Source organism: Phocoena sinus, chromosome 9 (assembly GCF_008692025.1).
Source record: "Phocoena sinus isolate mPhoSin1 chromosome 9, mPhoSin1.pri, whole genome shotgun sequence".
NCBI lineage: Eukaryota > Metazoa > Chordata > Mammalia > Artiodactyla > Phocoenidae > Phocoena > Phocoena sinus.
The window spans coordinates 20,815,714-20,835,710 of record NC_045771.1 but is presented as its reverse complement, the minus strand read 5'-3'; the positions used below and the strand labels follow the sequence as shown (position 1 = coordinate 20,835,710).

At 54.5% G+C, this 19,997-nt stretch overlaps 1 protein-coding gene across 4 annotated transcripts in view; it reads right to left on the bottom strand.

The window, feature by feature from the left end:
- PLXNA4 (plexin A4) overlaps positions 1-19,997 on the bottom strand; it is a 373,377-nt gene that overhangs the window by 30,464 nt on the left and 322,916 nt on the right. For 2 of the 4 annotated variants that reach the window (XM_032643651.1, XM_032643652.1), the window contains 8 exons: positions 17,574-17,667; positions 16,797-17,036; positions 15,991-16,137; positions 15,065-15,299; positions 12,146-12,288; positions 4,253-4,521; positions 2,457-2,523; positions 1,388-1,534 (listed from right to left, as the gene is read on the bottom strand). In XM_032643651.1, the coding sequence (XP_032499542.1) occupies positions 1,388-1,534; positions 2,457-2,523; positions 4,253-4,521; positions 12,146-12,288; positions 15,065-15,299; positions 15,991-16,137; positions 16,797-17,036; positions 17,574-17,667 (1,342 nt within the window). Of the gene's footprint in view, positions 1-1,387; positions 1,535-2,456; positions 2,524-4,252; positions 4,522-4,695; positions 4,705-12,130; positions 12,289-15,064; positions 15,300-15,990; positions 16,138-16,796; positions 17,037-17,573; positions 17,668-19,997 lie in introns of all 4 variants that reach the window. The other 2 variants (XM_032643653.1, XM_032643655.1) reach the window with 2 other exon arrangements.

The window sequence follows — 19,997 nt, the reverse complement described above, 5'->3', positions numbered from 1 at the left end:
AACTGAGCCAATCTCGGCAAATCTGCTGAGATGCCTGCTGGGATTCCCAGGGCCCTCCGAGGACGGAGTGGGACAGGTGCATCACGGTTGCATCACGCCCAGCCAGCAGGACTGGCTTTATTCAGAGTGGCAGGGATGTCTCCCCAGCTGGCCTCGGGGTCTGGGATTCATCCTCGGCTCGTGGGCCCTGCCGGGCTCTGCCATGCCTTGGCCTGTCATGTGTCTCACTTCCCAATGACTGCATTTTAAATCCCATCTATTCTCTGTCCTCTTTAACACCATTGCTGTCTCTTCCACCTCTATTCTTGGGCTCCACCCACGTACCACCCTCCACATTTATCTTTTATCTTGTTTTCTCACTCCTTTCTTCTACCTCCTCTTCTCTTTCCTGGAAAAGATCTGGTGGGAGGTCACAACTCTCTCCAAGAAAAGCCCAAGAGTGAGCTCTCCCGCCTGGAGAGACAGTGGGCACCAGTGGACAGTCATGGCGGGAAAGAGGAAGCAGAGCCCCCGTGAGGCAGCAGTGGGCTGACCTTGGGCTCACAGCTTTGTACACCAGATCCCACTCCATCTTCTGGACACCTTCGGGAGCTACATGCTGTCATTATCCCTCTTTTATTATTATCCCTGTTTTTTTCTTTCAGATTAAAAAAACAAAACCCAAACTTGGAGAGATTAAGCCCCGAATCCCCCAGCTGGTCAGAAGGAGTCATAGCTCCAATCCAGCTCTGCCCGATTCCAAACCCCGTGCTCCTAAATGCTGAGCTTTGCTGCCTCCTAGGATGCCTGTTTCTGGCAGGAAAGGGAGTGTAACGTTGACTGAGGGGATCCCCCTGTTCCCTGGACAAACACCTTAAACCGCTAGGCCAGCCTGGCCTCACATCCTACAGCTCGGGTCATGTAGGTGCGACCTTCAGAACCACGAGCAGCCATTTCTGGCTTCCCCTCTTTCGTGCTCTACATGCTACCTGCTTGGAACTGGTCTGCGAAGTGTGGGTTCTCCACTGGGAGAACTGCTGAGAAGGAGTTCGTTCCCTGGGATCAGCCAGCCAGCTGCCGGCAAGGGGTTACTGCCCCACAATCCAGTGCACCGGCCTGAGAGCACACCGGTCTCTTGCTGTGGCTCAGGTGTGTCTGAGCCACCGGTCCTCAAATCCAGGTGCCCTGGCATGTTAAGACAAGGAAGTCGGGGTGACCGGCACAGGTGGAACACCAGGCTGGCCCCGTGCAGTGGGCACCCAGAGAGGTGGCTGAGAGCAGTGGCATTAAAGAGGCGTTAGAGAGGATGGTCGTCAGCATTTCCACCATCCCTTCGGCTGGGCAGGGGCTGCGCAGGGCCAGAACCCACCCACCAGAGCCACGGGGAGGAGCTGGGAGGCTGGCTTACCAGGGTCTTGTAGTCGATCTGCTGGCGGATGAGCTTGTCCTCACTCAGAGAGTAGCGGGCCTCGCCCGTGATGGCGTCAATGGGCCCCTTCTCCATCTGCTGCTTGATGGCGCAGAACAGGGAGAAGAGGGGCTCCCCGGCACACTCCTGGACACGGAGAAGAGTCATGCTGGGTGGACCCCGGGCCCCAGGTGTGCGGAGCCCGGCCTCCCCCAGCCTCTGCCTCTCCGAAGGACTGCTTTCCACTCCTCAGTTATAATTCTCTTCTCCTGCTCCTTCCCACTGCCATTCTTGAGCTCTCTTTTCATCTCCCCGGCCCCCTCTCTGCCCCTCTCCCCACCCTCACTCCACCCTGCTTTCTCTGCAGCCCCATCTAGAGACAGAGGTCCTGGAGGGGTGGGATAGGGAGGGAGGGAGGGAGACGCAAGAGGGAGGGGATATGGGGACATATGTATATGTATAGCTGATTCACTTTGTTATACAGCAGAAACTAACACACCCTTGGAAAGCAATTATACTCCAATAAAGATATATAAAAAAAAAAAGAGAGAGAGAGAGACAGAGGTCAGTCCTCGGTGGCGTGAACTCCTTAGAAAACAAGTTAGTAACTGGAGGCCGAGCAGCTCTTCCAACTCCCAGGCATGTCCTCGGCTTATCTGCCGCCACACGTGCTCCTGTACCTGCCCAGGACCCTCATCAGCCTCAATAAGTCTGGGGCCGGAGGGGCAGGAGGAGAGCAAGAGGAAAAAAAAGGGGTGACTTGTCTTCAGCTTGAAATGGGAATGCAGGGTCTTCTCAGAAGCTCATCTCCCCTCGCCTGTGAGAGAGCGGCCTGTGGGGACCGTGCCTCTCAAGCCAGGCCTGACCGTGGGTCTCTGTCTCCTGAGATGGTCAGGAGCCTGTCCCCTCCATGACAAGGGAAACTACATTTCTTGGCAGGGTTCTAGGAGCTAGGCCCCAGCATCTGTGGACTTGGGGGCCGTGGCGGAAATAGGGGGGATGCTGGTTCATTCCCAGGCTGGTGGGGAAACTGAGGTAGGCCCAGAGATCCCCCAGAATCCCATCATACCTTGAGGAACTTGTAGAGCAGGAAAGTAAACCAATTGGTCAACATCTTCTCAGCCACCGACTCAGTCCTGGCACCAGTCACAGAGGGACCCAGCAGGGCAAGACAAAGACAGAGGCAGCTGGTCAGACCTCAGGGGCTGGGAGGGCAGGGGGATCTGCATGGCTCCTGCTGCTTAAGGCTTTCAGGCCAAATCTTAAGACCCTGAGGGATACCTGAGTTCCTTGGACTCCTAGACACACCATAATGATAAGACAAGCTTTGCCTACCAAGCGGGGAGATGACCTTCTGTGCGCGGGCTCCCGGGTGAGCTTCTGTGAGAACGCGTTAGGGCAGCCCTGTCCAATTGCCCAAGAGCACTTTCGGGGTGGATGAAATAGCCCAGTAGCACCTTGTGTTGTGCAGCGCGGTAGCCGCCAGCCACCGATGCCCACTGAGCGCCTGCAATGCGGCGAGGAGCTGAGTTGTTTATTTACTTTAAATTAACTTAGAGTTAAATAGTCACATGTGGCTCATAGCTGCCACACTGGTGATAGCCTTAGAGAACTTTATAGGATAGGTGTGTTCCTTGGGGTAAGAAAAGAAAGGAAAAAAAAATCTGGGAGATACTCATTTGGCAAGGGATAGAAAAGAAGGTGGCAGGGTCAAGGAGAAAGGCCAGATAGACTAGACTGAGCCCATCCCCTAAGCTGAAGACTCCCAGAGTAGGTAGTAACATGGAGCTGGATACCCAGCTCATTCCAACAGATGCCCAAATTGTCCTATTTAAAAGGCTTCCACGCACTTTGGAACTTCTCCTGGGAACCTTTCTAGTGTTTTATTTGCAATGGCAGGGAGTTCATTCTTGTCTAATTTGCATCTTTCATGCTGCTACGCAAACCCATTTATTCTTTTACTTTGGAAGTGAAAACACCACAGCAGCATTACGAACCAAAGGACACTTTTGGTTGCAATGGCCTTCAAGTACACGAACAATTTGAATGGCAGCGTAGACAGAGGCAGAGGGTCTCGATTTCGTATAAGGCAAAGCCACGGTATATGGTTATTTCTGCACACGTGACCATGCAGATTTCAACGGTGTCGAGGATGAGGCATCCCACGGTGTTGAGAGGCGGACCCTGGACCCGGGCAGAGCCCATAGCAGGTGCCAGGAAATACTTGCTGTGTTGCATCAGGCAAGTTGCCGCTAAAGACTAGACCAGTGCTTTTCAAACTTCACTACACATTCAGATCCCCTAGGTTTCTCGCTAAAATGCTGATTCTGATCTAGTAGGTGTGGGGTGGCACCTGAGATTCTGCCTTTCCAACAACCTCCCGGGTGATGCTTCTTCTCCTGTTACCAGACAGCGGTGAGAGCTGCAGGGGCTAAAGTTTCCCAACTTGAGATGGTGAGGTGGGTTCCCAGAGAGGCCCTGAGGTGTCTGTCCTGATTCAAGCTCTGACTTAGATAAGGTGAGGGGATGGAAAGCTGACCTCTGAAGAGTGCCCAAGAGAAAACCTCTGATAGAGAGGGTCAAATCAGGGGAGGGTTAGAGCAGAGGGAGGAGAATGCAAAGTGGATTTAGGGGCAGAAGAAAAACCACGGGGTGAGCAGAGGGGCCGTGGTTGAGACAGAGGCACCAACATGATGGACAGGTTCTTCTAAGAGGGCATGGGGTGCACCCTGGCCTCTGGCCAGGCCAGTACCTGACCTTGGGGGGCTTGGCTGCTCCGGGGAGCCCTGCCCTGGTCTCCCTGAGGGCAGGAGGGCCAGGCCGGTGCGCTGGGCTGGGTCGGACACCCCGGGGCCGCACCCCTACCTCCTGAGCAGCAGCTTGGGATGGTTCTTGCTCTCCAGGTTCTTGTCTATGAGGTCAGCCAGCAGCTGCTTCAGCACGTCAGTGGCGTACTCCAGCTTGCTCTGCAGCACCGTCATGATGAGCGAGGCCACGCTGCCGCGGTCACGCATGGAGAAGCTGCGCTGAGACTCCAGCGTGCGAATGAAGGACAGCAGGAACGCCTTGTTGTTGATGAGCTGAGCGAAGAGCTTCAGGCCTTTCTCCACGCGCTCCTGCCGGTAGCCCGGGACCTGCGGGGGAGGCCCAGGGGTGCGCGAGTCTTAATTGTTGCCCGAGACGGGCGAGGCCCCAGGGACACCCCACCGGGTGGGCCGTGCACACTGCTGACCCTCCCATCCTCCCATTCACCCACGACAGGCCACCTGGCTGATGCCACCAAGTCCTTATCTAGATCCAGGCGCCACATTTGGTGTCTACCTAACCTCCATCACAGCCCACGAGGCAGGTCACTGTCTCTAGAGACAGAGAGAACGTCATCCTTAGCATGGCGTTGACAAGGGGACCCCACGCCACTGGAGACACCATCACAGTCCCAGGTAGGGACTCCAGAAGGTCAAGAATGCTGTGAGTGACACCCTTGCTGGGGGATCACCAAACCTGGGCCTCTGGCTAGCCTAATGCTGACCTGTCTCTGGCCCTGGGGGTCCTGTTGACAGACCAGTGGGCTCAGAGTCAGGACTTCTGGGTTCCACGTGGGCTCTGACATCCCCACGCCACATAAGCTTGGACGAGTCCCTTTACTTCTCAGGGGGCCCAAGTTCATTCACCTAAAAAAGGGAAAGCTTAAGCCCAAGAGCCTCTGAGGCACTCCCTAACTCTAGCACCTGATGTTTTCCTAGGGATTCCTTTTGAGACCCTGCTCCACGCAGGGAAAGGGGGGGAAGAAGGTTTTATCTTCCTGCCTGCATCTTCTGTTCACTGGGAGGTCCGTGCAAGGGTGCAAGGGTGTACCATCCACTCAGCAACATGAGTCAGCGACTGAGCTGTGCATGGAGGATGCGTCTCTGAGATGCACGAGAATAGGTACAGCGGCACCATGCGTCACGCCCCAAATGGGAAACAACCAGAGGTCCAGCAACAATAGGAGGGTTCCAGGAACTGTGGTGCATTCACCCAATGAAATGCTGCACAGCAATAGGGATGAAGGACCCACTGCTACTCACAATAACAGGGATGAATCTTGCAAACATATTGAAAGAAAAAAGCCACGCTCAAAAGAGAGCATACTGGACAATACCATTTAAATCCAGATTTAAGAAAAACAATTAACATTCATCAATGGGGAAAAAAAAGGTTTTCTGGGGGCGGCTGTGACTGGAAAGGGGCACAGGGGGACTTTTGGAGGCTGGTAATGTTCTGCTTCTCGATCTGTGTGCTGGCTTAATGGCTGTGTTCACTCGGGGAAAATGCGCTGAGCTGTGTTCTGATAATTTGTGTATTGCTCTGTCTGTATACTTCCATTAAAACAAAAAGTTCTCTTAAAAAATGAAGCACAGCCTCTGCCCTGGAGGGAAGGCCCTCTGAGAACATGGAGCAGGGCATCTGGTGGGAAGTGGCATGCTGGAGGAGGTGGGACATCCGAAGGAGGTGCCATCGAAGCCTCATCTTGAGGGATGTGTCCCCCCTGGCGGCGGCAGGGAGAGTAGATGCACCAGGTCCTTGGGAAGGAGTGTCCCGTACGGAGCAGTAAAGAACACAGTTTCAGAGTCCGCTGAGCTTACATTAACTTCATCACAGTCATTTATGAGTTGCAGGACCCTTAGGAGACTCAGTTCCTTTATCAACAACATGAAGGTACTGCAGTTAATATGTATACAGACCTTACTCTATGCCAAGCACAGTTCCACATGCTTTAGAAATACTGACCCATGTAATCCACCCAACAGCCTACGAGGTAGGTGCCATTATTACCCCAGGGTCCCACGACGATAAGGAACTTTCCCCAGACCCCAAGACAGAGAAGTGTCAGACCGGGCCATGAACTGGGCAGCTGGCGCCGTGTCCTGCCCCCTCTTGGGACTCCTGGGAGCAGGAACGAGATGCGTGAAAAGCCTCAGCACCTTCACAGTCCAGCTACGGAATGGCGGCAACTTCATCCTGCTTCACTCTGAAGACTTTAAACTGCGGAGGCCAACAGTCTCAAGGCCCCTTCAGTGCGGGGACCCCTGAACTCTTCAGAGAGACACTCACATTGAACCCCCGTTGCCTGGCATCAGCAGCTCCCACAGGTCAGGAACATGCATGTTTCCAAAACAGGTCCGCTTGCATTTCCTTTGCCGCTGTGCTGGTACACAGCTGTGCTGGTACACGGAAGGCTGGTACCTCTCCAGGCAGTTCTCAGGAGAGAGCAGAGCTCACCAGAGCCAGGGTGGTGCCGGCCAGGCCACCGGCAGCTCCGCCAGGCTCTCAGCACAGCCCCGTCTGGCGACCCTCTGGTTCCCCGAGGTCTCCAGCCTTGGCTTGCCTCCTGCCTGGCCCCCCTAGTCCCCCACTCCACGGCGGCTCTTGAGGGAAGAGCAGGGAGACACGGCCACCTCACTGTGCCACTGCGTGGGGCCTCAATCTGCCCAGATGTCTGTCTCCTACTGCCCAGCCCCCCACTCCAAGACAGCCCCTCCCACGCAGGCGTACCCGTTTTACCTCCCCTCTCCTCCAGACCTCTCAGAAGACATTTCTCTAATTTGTCCCGATAATAAGAGACAATGCCACTTCCTGGGCTCCCGCCATGGGCAAAGGACAGTCTTGGCACACTGTACACACTGGTCCAATGAAGCCTTCTCGTGACCCTCTTTCACCAGCCTCTCAGGGAAGCTACTGTGGCTTCCCAAGGCCAGCCAGCAGGATTGCCAAACCCCAGCTTGCCTGGTTCCTGAGCGCCCGTCCATCCTGCGCATCCTTGGCCTGTCTGGCCTACCCCTGGGCCTGGGAGGTGACTGAAGGCCAGCTCTGGGTCCCCCCTGCAGCGCCCCGTGCAGGGCCTCCTGGAGCTCAGGTGGCCGTCCGTCGAGGGCAGGGGAGCCAAGTGCAGGCTTGGCTTGTGGCGCCTGGAGTGGAGGAGGATGTGCTCTGGACTCCCTGACCTGGCTGCACGCTCCTTCTGGGCAGCAAGGCTCAGGGCCCTGGGAAGGAGGGTTTAGCGAAGCTACCTGCAGGGAAAGAACATCCCTGTAGCAGCATGGGGTTTGGAATCAGAGAGACTAACAGACTCGTACATGGAGGAAAGCCCTGTCACCTCCGGGCTCTACTGCCTCATCTATAAAATGAGAATATGAGTGCCTACGTCATAATGTTTCAAGAACATTAAATGAGATAACGTGTGTAAAGTGCTCAGCGCACACAGAGCGCGCTTAAACAGCAGAAGTTTTATTACCTGCCTCTCCTCCATTGGCTGTTTCCACTGATCCCTCTTGCCCCAGAGTTTCCAAGGTACCTAATGCATTGGCACAGTGTCTAGGTGTGGAAAGTAGGCATTTTCTCCCCCTTTCAGGAAGAGGGGATGGAGGGAAGTGCCTTGGTAGAGAGTATCTAGAACAGTTCCCCTGTGTAACTTGCACCCCTACTCCCTAAGCAGACGGCACCCTGAAACAAGACTTTCTTTATTCACCAGACGATTCGATAATTTAGTTGAAGTCTGCGACTATAAAACTGGATAGTAAATTTTCACTGTAACCCAACAGGTTAGAGTTTAGGAGGCAATGATATAGGTGGAAAATGAGGTGTGTGGTTACTGTTTGCTCTCTGTCTTTGAAGAACTGGTGTGTGATCAGTGCCTGGGCAACCCCTCACCCAAATGCCTGGACTGCACCAGACGGTCACAGAAGAGAGGCCTGGTAGCCTAACCTCCAGGACAGCCTAGAGCCAGAGGACCCCATCTTCTTCACACGCACCTACCATGCCCATCCCAGTGCCTGAAAAGGTGCAAACCCTGCTTTAGATTAGTCAATGGCTTCCCTAGGAATGTTTCCAAACCCGGAAAACCAATAGAGAGAAACTATTCCAGTGGCAGGGAGAGGTTGGAAACACATAAGAAGAGAACCATCCACACAAGATCTCTGGATCTTACAAAGGAGGCTGGATCTCACATAGCCCCAAGCTAATGTGGAACAGTAAAAGTCGATTTCTGTCTGTAAGAAATTAATTAATGAGTTCAATGGAAATGAAAAAGTCTTCTATTCTTGGTATATGCCCCAAAAGATGGAAGCAGGAGCTCAAACAGATATCTGTACGCCCATGTTCATAGCTGCATTGTCACACTAGCCAAAAGGTGGAAGCGGCCCAAGTATCCACAGACAGATGAACGGATAAATAAAATGTGGTCTCCACACACCATGGGCTATTATTCGGTCTTAAAAGGAAAGAAATTCTGTCACGTGGTACAACAAGGATGAACCTTGAAAAGATTTTACTAAGTGAAGTAAACCAGTCACAAAGGTCCAAGTACTGTATGATTCCACCTATAGGAGGTACCCAGATTAGCCAAGTTCACAGACACAGAAAGTAGAATGGTGGTTGCCAGGGGCTGCAGGGGAGGGGGAGTGGGGAGTTACTGTTCGATGGGTACAGTTTCAGCTGGGGAAGATGGAGGAGTTCTGGAGATAGACTGTAGTGACGGACAGTGATGTGGGTGAACTGAAGGCCACTGAATTGTACACTTAAAAACGGCTGAAATGGTAAATTTTATGTTATGTATATTTCACCAGAACTTAAAAAAATCTGTGTGACCCGCTTGATTCAGAGCCCATGCCTGACGATTAGCCGTCTCGTGGTCTCCAACTCAGGGAAATCGGTGAAGCTGCCATCCTGAGCAGAAGGATGGGACGAGAAAGTCTCCCCTTGTGATAAAGGCAAGGACAAGAGAGAAGCCTCAGGTTTGAGGGGAAATTCTAACGTGCCAGATGAGGAATCAGGCCACGGTAGGACGTGCTGTGACTTGTAACGGGGCCCATGGGAACAGTCTCGGGCAGACGTGAGGAGTCCACCCAGGGAGCATCTGGGGAGTCATACAGGCTGGTCAGGTAATCATCAGAACCCAGCAGCCCCGATTCTCAGAGGCCTTCTTGGGCAGCCCTCCAAGGGCTGGGCTCATCCCACAGCCCCTGACCGTTGGGCGGGGCAGGGGAGTCAGGGACTCCTGGTGGTGCAGATCTGCACGTGCCCTGGTGAGTGTGTGTCCAGCCTGCGGGGTGGGTGGTGTCCCAGTGAAGTGAAGACACTGTGGGTCTCTGGACCGTACGGAACAAGGGCTCCTGAAGCTTTCTGGGCAGGGGTGGGAGTCTGCTGCGGTTCACTCTGCAGCCCCAGAAGCCTCCGGTGAGGGGTGCCTCAGATGCCTGGGAACAAGGCAGGCAGGGCCAGGGCAGCACACAGGGGAGGAGGGAGCTGGCTCCGAGCAGCGCTCTGAGGGCGCCCAGCTCGCTGGGCAGGGCTCCTGGGCTGCGCACCTTGCTGAGGACTAAGCCTAGGAGCTGGGCAGCAGTTTCTCTCAGAAAACTAGCCCTGGAGGAAAGGCCCGGGGAAGTGCCGCTGGGTGGGGATGCCACCAGCTTTCAGCACGGGGCCTGGTACAGTTCAGAAAGGCAATGAGAGGGAGTCATTAGGATGCTGGTCTCGGGCAAAGAGGGCTGCTAGAGACAGTGAGGCAGGTCGTGCACTGCACGCGTCCAGGAAGTGCCGCATATGGTCGGTGCCGTCTGGAGCGGTGCCGTGTTCAACCTGCACCCTCCCACAGCATCCTGTGGGGGGATGAGCCCTGGAGCTCCCCTCCGCTGCCCTGGGCAGCCCTTGCGAGTGCACTGCCCTTGGGTGTGTGCTACATCAGTGCCAAGTCAGGCCTGAGAATCTAAACATCTATGGAGATGCAAGGGCAGGTGGGAAAGCCATAAGATAAACGGGATCAAATGAGAAACAAGACCATACGATAGGACGTGGCATGATTTACAATATGGGCCATAGGACTGGTTGGGAAAGCAGTGTGGAGTGTGTGTGTGTCCATCAAGAAAACACCTTGTGTGGGAGAAGGCTGTCTCCCAGCCCGCTCCAAAGTATTCGGGCTGCCCTACAGGGATGCCAGCTTGGAAATGGTCTCAGAAAATCTGATTTAAAAGTTAAATGCTTATGGACATATAGACACTACCAAATGTAAAACAGACAGCTAGTGGGAAGCAGCTGCATAGCACAGGGAGATCAGCTCGGTGCTTTGTGACCGCCTGGAGGGGTGGGATAGGGAGGGTGGGAGGGAGATGCAAGAGGGAGGAGATATGGGGATATATGTGTACATATAGCTGATTTACTTTGTTATAGAGCAGAAACTAACACAACATCGTAAAGCAATTATACTCCAATAAAGATGTTTTTAAAAAAAAGGTTAAATGCTTAAAGCAAATCTACTTGGAATTTTGAGCTAATGAAAAAGAGAAAATAACTTTACATACTCATCCTAGTTGAATTCTTATTTTGAGGGGTGTGGGGACGTTCAAACACAACTTGCCTTCCTAGGACTGCCATCTCCACCCTAATTCAGGCGACACACAGACATTCATTTATTCACATCATTCAACACTTCCCGCGTGCCTACTATGTGCCAAGCACTCTGCTGGAAGCCAGAATTACAAGGATAAATGAGGTATGCACAGTCTACACAAAAATCACACACACACACACACACTCTTCATTCCACAATCAAGTTGGAGAAATGTGGGGGGGGGGGGGGGCCCAAGGGCCCTGGGGACTTGCTGCATTTCCTGCAGAGGGACACAGCCTCTACGTCCCCTTGGAGAACCCATGCAGACATTCCCAGGGGGTCAGTACCTACTTAACTGTGCCACTCCGGAGTGACAGGTCTGTTTCTATGTTACGGACAATATAAATATGGAATCAGTCTTATTTTCCGTGGTGTTTTGGCCAAAAAGATTTTTGATCCATCCAAATAAGTCTCCAGAGCCGTAGGGCATGACACGGACACAGCCCCTCAGAAGTCACGTGCACAGGCTTGCCCTTAGGAATATAGACTCTGGAGTCTCCCTGCTGGACTAGATCCCTGCCCCGCTCCCTCCCAGTTGTGTGGCCTTAGTGTTTTCACCTGTGAAATGGGTGTACCTGCTTCGGAGGGCTCTTGGGAGGTTAAATCGATGCACATGTGTAAAGTACTGAAAACTGGCCCAGGATGTTAGTCAACAGTCAACTCAGGGTAATTATTCCTTATGATGATCGTTGTGCCCCGGTTTCCTCATTTTTATTTCTCACATTTCTCTGGTATTTATAAGTCATTCCAAATCCCTTTCAGAACAAAGCATAATACAAATATATGCTTAAGCCAGACACTATGCTAGACACTAAGTGGGATAAAATGTTCACAAGATGAGGTCCCTGCTGGTACAAAGGCAGTGATGTTCTTATCATTCACATTCCCACCTTCGTCCTGAGTGCAGCCCTTATCTTTCCCACATTTATTTACTGAGCACCAACTAAGCGGTGAAATCCCTTATATCGTGGTTTCTTAAACAAGGGTCCGTGAACTTCCTACATCGTTTGCCAGATTTCCCGTTTCTGTGTCTATGGACAGTTTTTCTGAGGAGAGGGTCTTCAGCTTCCATCCAATTCTCAAGGGATTTATGACCCCCTAAGACCCAAAGCCCTACTCCCACCTCTGCTCTGAGTTCCCTTTCCTCCCAAAGGACGGGCTGGCAGCAACGGCGGGGCAAGCTGGCACCACCCCTTGGGCAAGGCCCACCCCTCGTCCCCTCCCTGGCCTCAGCTGACCCTCCTCTGAATGAGGTGGCTGGACTTGGTCACCATTGTGTCTCTCTGCACTAACACCACAACGGGAAAGGACTTGGCCACAGAACTGCTTCTCACCTCGAGGTCCCGGAGGACAGGGTGGTCTTCAATTCCCGGGAACAACACTCGCATAGTGTAGGTTCTGTAGTCCAGGAAGGGAATCCCAGCTCCGTCCAGGTCACTGGTCAACTCGTGGATGTCCGTCTGCAGCTCGGCAAAGGCTGGCACAAAGACAAGCCCGTGAGACTGCTGGATGGGGCCCAAGAGCTACGCCGCCTCGGAACACTCAGAACCCTCTCCCAGGCCCCCGGAGACCCGCACAGTGGACCCGAGTAGCGCAGGAATGAGGAGGAGGGGGATGTTTTACGTAGCTGAGGTGAACGATGTAGGTATGGGAGAAAGATGCAGCACAAGGAAGCTTGTCTTGGGCCAAATCCCTTCCAAAACATGAATGTGGGGCAGGCTGTCCACAGATCTGAGCTGCTGCTAGGGCCAGGAGGGCCTCCCCCTCTGAAGATGAGGGCTTTGGCTTGCAAAATATGCTAGGGATTAGGGGTGATATCGAAGGACAGAGGGAGTGAAGGAGGCGGTTCCAGTGATGGAGAGTCTGTTTCAGATTCTGTGTTTTACAGTGGGTTTCCTTATAGGAGTTAAGAACTGTTTCTTCTGAAGTCCCAGTTCTTGGCCATGCAGCTTACTGGAGCCATCAAACCACCAAATGGGGCCAGATGAGGGCTCTTGCCCCACTGATATATCCCTTCTGGATAAATATGCAGGGTGTCTCTTTGTCCTTCCTTTCTCAAGGTCATGCTACTCAATGGTGAATTATGATCTGCATATAGGTACCGCTGTCTGCGGAGACAGCCCAGGCCTCCGGCATGGTCACGAAGCTGCAAGACCACCCCCCGGCCCCCGAGAAAGTTCCACACACGGACCCACTGTTACACAGCCGTGTGACCACTCTCTGTCCTGGGTACAGCCGTCCACCCTGGGAGGTTGTCAGAGGTAATGTGCTCAGCCCCTCCTTCTCCCATTTTTTCCCTTAGCACACGCAAACGCACATGTACACACATGCATGCAAGCACACGCACGCACACGCACACACACACACAAGATGGGTTAATACATGCCTGCAGAGAACAGCCAGTGGATATCGACTAAACAATACTTCTTTCTATTTACATAGACAAGAATAAGGAAAAACCACTTTGTGGGCTCAGAAGGAATTCACAAGCCCAGTGTAGCTCCAAGGCCCTCGAAAAGCCAGCCCGGCACCCAGTGGTCTCTGCTGACGACGTGACCACAACACGGCTGCCCAGCTGCTGCCAGCAGGACCTCACCACACCCTGCGGTGCTGACCTCCTGCTTGGGGACACTGGGTCTCCGGGCCGTGAGGATACCAGTAGCTCTGGTTTGACAACGGGGATGGCGCCGGGACCCCTAGAGAGGCTGCTGCAGACCCCTCCTGTGCTGCTCTCTTTCTGCATCTCTGCTCACACTGACGTGGGGGGACCTCGTCAAGAAAAGTGACTCCGAAGGTAGAGTAACCCTAACACATCTGAGTGGAACCTACACCAATACGTGTGAAAGGGGAGTCAGTGAGCCTTTCTGGCATGTACCGTCACCAAAAACCGTGATGAGAACTCATGTGGGCTGAGTGAGAAACACACGTGTGTGTGTTTGTGGGAATGCGTGCATGGGCATGAGTGTGAGGGCATGAGTGACCGCCTGAGTGGGTGTCAGTGAGTGTCCGTGTGCACGCATGTGTGTGTGTTTATATATCCAAAGGTCGGGCCTTGAGCGGGGGCCAGGCTGGGCCTCTTCGGAGTCTGTATGTGGCTGACGGCCTGACTCACCGTCAAGGCTTCGGGAAGTCGCCTTCCCTGGACCCAGGATGCCCTTTCAGCGTTCAAGAGCCAGCTCGGGGCGCCTCTGGAAAACACTTTCAAGGCGAATCCTACGTGTCCTTTGCTCTATCATCTCTCTTCCCACCCATGTGAGACAGCCTCTCCCGAGCTAGAAGCCAAGGCCCTCCCCTGGTGTCCCCGAGTCAGGACTCCCTTTGTGACTGCTAATTCCTCCTTCTCTGGAACGTTCCAAGAGGAACCTGGCTTCACACTGCCCCTGCTGCCCCCTCCCAGTTGGGGTGCTCAGCTGGTGGGGAGGAAAAGGAGGGAGCTAGCTTTTTACAGGTCTGCAGCTTTCCTTCAAGTCACTGAGCATCTCCGACATTCAAGGCCTCACGCCTAGCACATAAAAGAGATTCTAATCACTACACCTAATTAGAGGGAAGAGTACATTGCAGAGAAAAAAATTAAGCAGCGTAAATATAGTAAAAGGCAGTAATTAACAGTCCCACAAGGCGGATGCTGTGTTGACAGCTGAGGATGTGGAGAGAGGATGGAAGGGACCCGCTTCCCCATTAGAGAGCCACGGCCTCCCTGGTGGGAACGCCAGAGCCCCAGGTACAGGCTGATTACTCCGCGTATAAATCTACACGAAGAATCAGCTCAGACCCTCCCAGGGTGACTCACGAATGATCTCCTGGGGGTGACAAGAGTCTGACTTCTACACTTCCTTCTTGGATTTAGTGCGGCTGATTTCACTTCATGGTGGTGTTGGTAATTTTTTAAAATACAAGCTGTAAAACGCTCTTTCCTCTAAGTCTCAGATCAGCCCTCCAGCCTCACCTTCTGAAAGAAGAGAGCTGAAGACTGCTTGAGTGCGTCATGGCAGGGCACCTCCGGGTCTCCCCCAGAGGAGAGGGCAAAACTCACCCGGCCGGGATCCTGGGCTGGACACGACTCTAGTGGGGTCTGAAATGATTCCGGCCTGACTTGAGGCAGAGATTCTGGAGGCGGGAGACCCAGGCCCAGCGCCGCCCGCCGCCCACCGCTGCGGGTGTGTGAGATGCACGCGCTCGCACGCACGTGCACGCACTCGCACGCACTCCCAGCACGTGCACGCACTCGCGCCCCGCCCCCTGCCACTCCGGACCTTCCTTGCACTCCAGGGCCACGCGGGACTCCAGGTTGTCCATCTGCATCTGCAACCGCTTCAGCGTGAGGTCGCTCTCCCGGGACTTGCGTTTGTAGGCGATGAGAACGGCCACGATGAAGATGATAAGGAGGCCGCCGGCCACGGCGATGCTAACGATGGCGGGCAGGCTGAGCGGGCTATCCGGGGCAATGTTCACCATCCCCGGGGAGTACTCCATGCCACCGACTCGGGCCTGGGGGGACACGCGGGGGGGAGACGGAGCTGGGTGTGGGCACAGAACATCCTAGGCAAGGGTCCCAAGCCACCCGTGAGCTGGTGACCAGGGTTGCGTGAGGGAAATGGCTCCAGGGAGGAGAGTCATTGCTGGCTGTAAAAGCAGACAAGGGCACCTGGGGTGGAGGGAGTGGGGGTGAACAGCTCAGCGCAGGCCACCCCCACAACTGGGAAAACCACACATTATATTATTCGGGAGTGAACTCGGTTGTCTTCATGAGGAAACAGCACTCAGCTGGGATCTAAAGAAGCCTACGTGCCATCGAAGTCTGGATCCCCGAAGACTCATCCCATTGTGAGGACAGATGACAAAGGCACAGGACGTGATATTACGTCCTGCCTGGGTCAACGATGGTCCTCTCCTGGAAGGGTCCCTTGCCTCTAACAGGTGACACAGCACATCACTGAATGCTGTTTCGCGTTGCCCTTACTGTAGCACCAGCCAGTATGGAAAGAATGACAATACGGAAGAAAGAAGTCTGAAGTGGAAAGAGGAGAAGGAACTGGGAGTGTGGGAGAGCCAGGAGGAAAGTTCAAGAAGGCCAGAATCCCCTCCCAGAAAGCCCTGGTGGCCCAGGATGGAGCTGGACCGCTCACCCCACCGCATCCTTAGTGCCTGCCCATCCAGGGTGGAGTCCCGCCAGCCTCACCATCACTTTGTGCCGGCCTATGAGGTTGGGGGACTCGCAGAGCAGCTGCACATCCGACACTGTGACGGTGCACGGCTTCTCCCCGACCAGCACGGTGTAGTTCAGCTTTACATTGCCCCCAGCCACGGGCGGGATCAGGTTCTTGCCCTGCATGGACAGGAAAGCCCAAGTTCCCACCCCAGAGTCAGGAGCACAGCTACTGGCTGGCTGACATGTCCTCCCACCTGGAGGTCCCATCCTTCTGGGGAGCTGGTGGAGAGGCCACCTTCCCTAATAAGTCCAAAAAATTCACAACACCTATACTACTATTCCCCCTTCCTCAGTGGGAAATCAATAATCAAGGCACTCTTTTCAGCTTGTCCCAAAGGCAGCTTCAGAATCCTTCTCAACACAGAGCTGTCATCAGTCACTACCAGTTGCTTCAAATTGTCACATGAGTTAAAATTAATTTTCTATCCATGCTCCAAAGAAGCCCTATAAGGTGGTTTGCAAAGGGCTGCACAGGAGGAAGCAGTATGAGCCTTTGACCTCCCAAGTCCTGGACTCACAGGGCCCAAAGCTGGGAGTCAGATGGCCAGGGTGGATCCAGCTGCCCTGACCAGGTTTCTGTGGCCCCTAAAGAGAGTGAAGCTCTCAATACAAACTCAAAGAGCACATTTACCATAGTCTGGGCTATAACACAACCTCTGCTAGCTAATGACACCTGCCACAAGATCTGGCAGAAGCCCATGACTTGCGGCCTCCTCCTGTGACTTGGAAAGCCTCCCCTTGCATACAGCAGCCTCCTTCCTCCCATCTCACTCTACCTTTAGGATGATGGGTGTGCCGGGCTTGAGCTCCAGGATTCCTGAGGGACCGAAGGCCTCAAACACAGGATTGGGATAGTAGGTGAAGTTGGTCTTGTTGAGGATTAGCAGGGACTGGACGTTGTCCAGGATGAAGCCAAACTCCTCGGGCCTCTCCGTCAGGTCAGACTGGTGGTCAGGCCCCAGAGCGAGGGCGGGAGCCTGGCAGGTCATCTCAGTAGCATTCAGAACCTCACAGAGCTGGGGTGGAGCCGGAGAGGGAGGGCTATGTGGCGTGTCTCCGCACACCTGCAGCCCCAGACACCCGCCGGCTCTCCCTCAGTGCCGTCGTACAGCGTGGTGTTGACACGGGACGGTCATGGGTGGATCCCCACAGCTCCAGTGGAGTCAGGACCACACAACCTGGGCACTCAAGGACAAGCTCTGCAGCTGACACCTACCTCTGCCCTGCCCATGGCAGGCACTAGGGTATCTCTAAGCTAAGGAATGGCACTGGGGGTCAGAGGATGGAAGAATAAAGGTCTTCCATCCCTTATTAAGAATAAGAAGCCCCAGAAACCCCGAAGAGGTTGCTCCTGCATGCCTGTACCCCAGAGTGTAGAAATGGCCTCATGTCTGCTCCCCCATCCCGCCATCCCAGTGTCCGGGGCGTCACACGTGACGGGTCGTTGGTGTCTGGGGTAAGCCTGCCTGAGCCCTCGGAGAGCCCACACCCTTCAGGGCGGCCACGCGCCGAGTGCACAGCCCCCCCGTGAGCCCCACCAGTCCCGGACTCACATTGATGTGCTCCTTCCCTCCGTGCTTGGCACGGATCTGGGGGTTCTGTATGAGGTCCAGGTGAGTCCCCCTCACGGCGATGGGTGTGTTCCCACTGGTGGGGAAGAAAGAAGGAGGCGTGTAAACACAGGGACAGGAATAGCAACAGCGCCTGATGACGATGACGACGATGATGATCTATCAGGCTGCACCCCAGCGCGGAAGACGATGATAACCTGCGGGCAGGGTAACATTCACGGGGACAAGATGACAAGCTGACCGCATAATAATGACGAGCCCTCAGCAGCCGAGGGGAAGTCAGTGATGACCAGATGTCCGCGGCCGTCCTGCACTGAGCTCGTTTGGAGCGGGGACACTGCACGGAGGCTGGGCCTGTAGCACGGCCCTCTTGGCCCCCCGAGGCCTCCTGACCTGAGCCAGCTGCTTCTCTGCAGTCTCCCAGCGTCTCTTTCCCTGTCCTCCCCAGTCTCAGGGAATTTTCTTCACCCTGGCCTTGGCCTAAGGGACGCCTCGCTCCAGAAGACCCTCCACCAGACCCTCCAAAGTCTGAGCACAGCCTCCTCCCCCAGGACAACCATACCACACATTTCCACCTTAGAGGCTTCAGTCGGCTGGGACATGGGAAAGGCCAAGGCCCAGCCACTCAGGAAACCTCCTGTAAGAATGCAAATCTGAAATGCTCCAGGGCTCTCGCACCCTGGGGAGTCAGCCAAAGGACTGCTAACGCCAAGCGATTAGGAGACGTCTTTGGGTAGCTTTTCAATGGAAACCTGGATGCCACTGTCCTATCTTCAGGGCCACTGAGAAGCTGGCGTGGGATGGAGGCTAGCTTCCTTGGGGGCTACTCAAAGGAACGTGATGAATTATGTTATCTGCAATCGGGGAGTATCATCGAGAAGAATCTATTTAAAACAGGTAAGTGGTTATAAGCTTGTGGGTAAAGAGTCCTTGACAGCCCCATTCATCTCTACCCCTCCATTCATCTGCCCCCCTTTGCACGCCATTCCTGCCCTCCCTTCCTCTCGCCCTCCACCGGTCCCCACTGAAGCAAGTCCCCACCCCACGTATGCACATGCAGGAAGATTTCCTCGAAACCCAGAGAGTCTCTCGGCCCCGGCAGTGCTGGCGAATGAGCTTCTGGTGTCCAGCCAGCTCCCGATCTATTCGGTCATCAATTCGACACACGTGTATCGAACGCCCCCATCACCCATCGCCACTCATCAGTAACCCAGGCTGTTGCGAGCAGTGTAAAGCCACGTGTTCTGCAAAGCCCCACCCCATCCCAGACTCCGTTAACTGCAGTGAAACCGCTGGAGCCCCGGCCCCTTCAGAACGCACCTCCAGCCTCCCTCTTGATGTGAGAGTGACTGGGGGTGACTGCCGAGTGCCAGGAGGGACAACACCTCTATTTCTGCGCCAGTGACACGAGGAAGAACTGAATTAAACCAGGCTGTGAACGCCTTCAGGAGCCCCAGAGTTTGCCTAAGCACAGGGGGCTGTGCCAACTTCCTGGACTCACCAGGCCCTGGGGGCAAATCCTGGACTAGCTTTTACAGGCTCTCTGTCCCTCTCTGTCTTATATGTATCTGCTTTCAGGTCACGGCTAAAGCTTATAAGGCTTGGGCCTTAGAGACTAACTGCTGAGGACAACCAAGCTGCATCTCCCAAAGGCTGCCTTTTGGTGTTTGGGTGTAAGACCCGGTGGCAAACTCTTTCTGTAAAGGGCCAGGCAGTAAATATTTTAGGCTCACTGGGGCCATGTGGTCTGTCGCAGTTACTCAGCTCTGCTGCAGTGGTGAGAAAGCAGTAGAGACAAAACGTATTTGGATGAGCATGGCCGTGTTCCAATAAAACTTTATTTACGAAAGCAGACGGACAGCCAGCTTTGGCCCCCCAGCTGGAGTTTGCTGACCCTGGTTTACAAGATTGTTCTCTGGACTGGACTCGTCATTGACCCCCCATCTTCTCCTGACCCCAGACATCCTCCAGAGCCGAAGCAGACGGTGGGGAGGGCTGAGGACGGGGGATGTGGGTAGAGGGGCTGAGGAGGGAGGGGAGACGAGCCAGCACCGCTCTGGGTGTTTGTACCTCACGTAATCCTCTCAGTGTCCCGTGAGGGAGCTGACTGGTGAGAAACCCTGGATCCGGGGAGGTTAACTAATTTAAGGTCACTTGCCTGCTAGGCAGTGGAGCTGGGCTGCACCCACTCCTTCTGAGCCCAAGTCCACTCCCCCCGAGGCCCCTGATACAGCCATTTCCCCGACATCAGCAGGGGCCTGGCCACCAGGATGCCCTCTGCAGCACCTTCTGGCCTCCTAGTGTGCCCAGCAATCCTCAAATCGGCCCCCAGGGCCGGGTCCTGCTCAGAGTGCTTTCGGTGGAAGGAGGCAGCCCCGCCAGGAAGGTCTGACCTGGGGGGTGCTC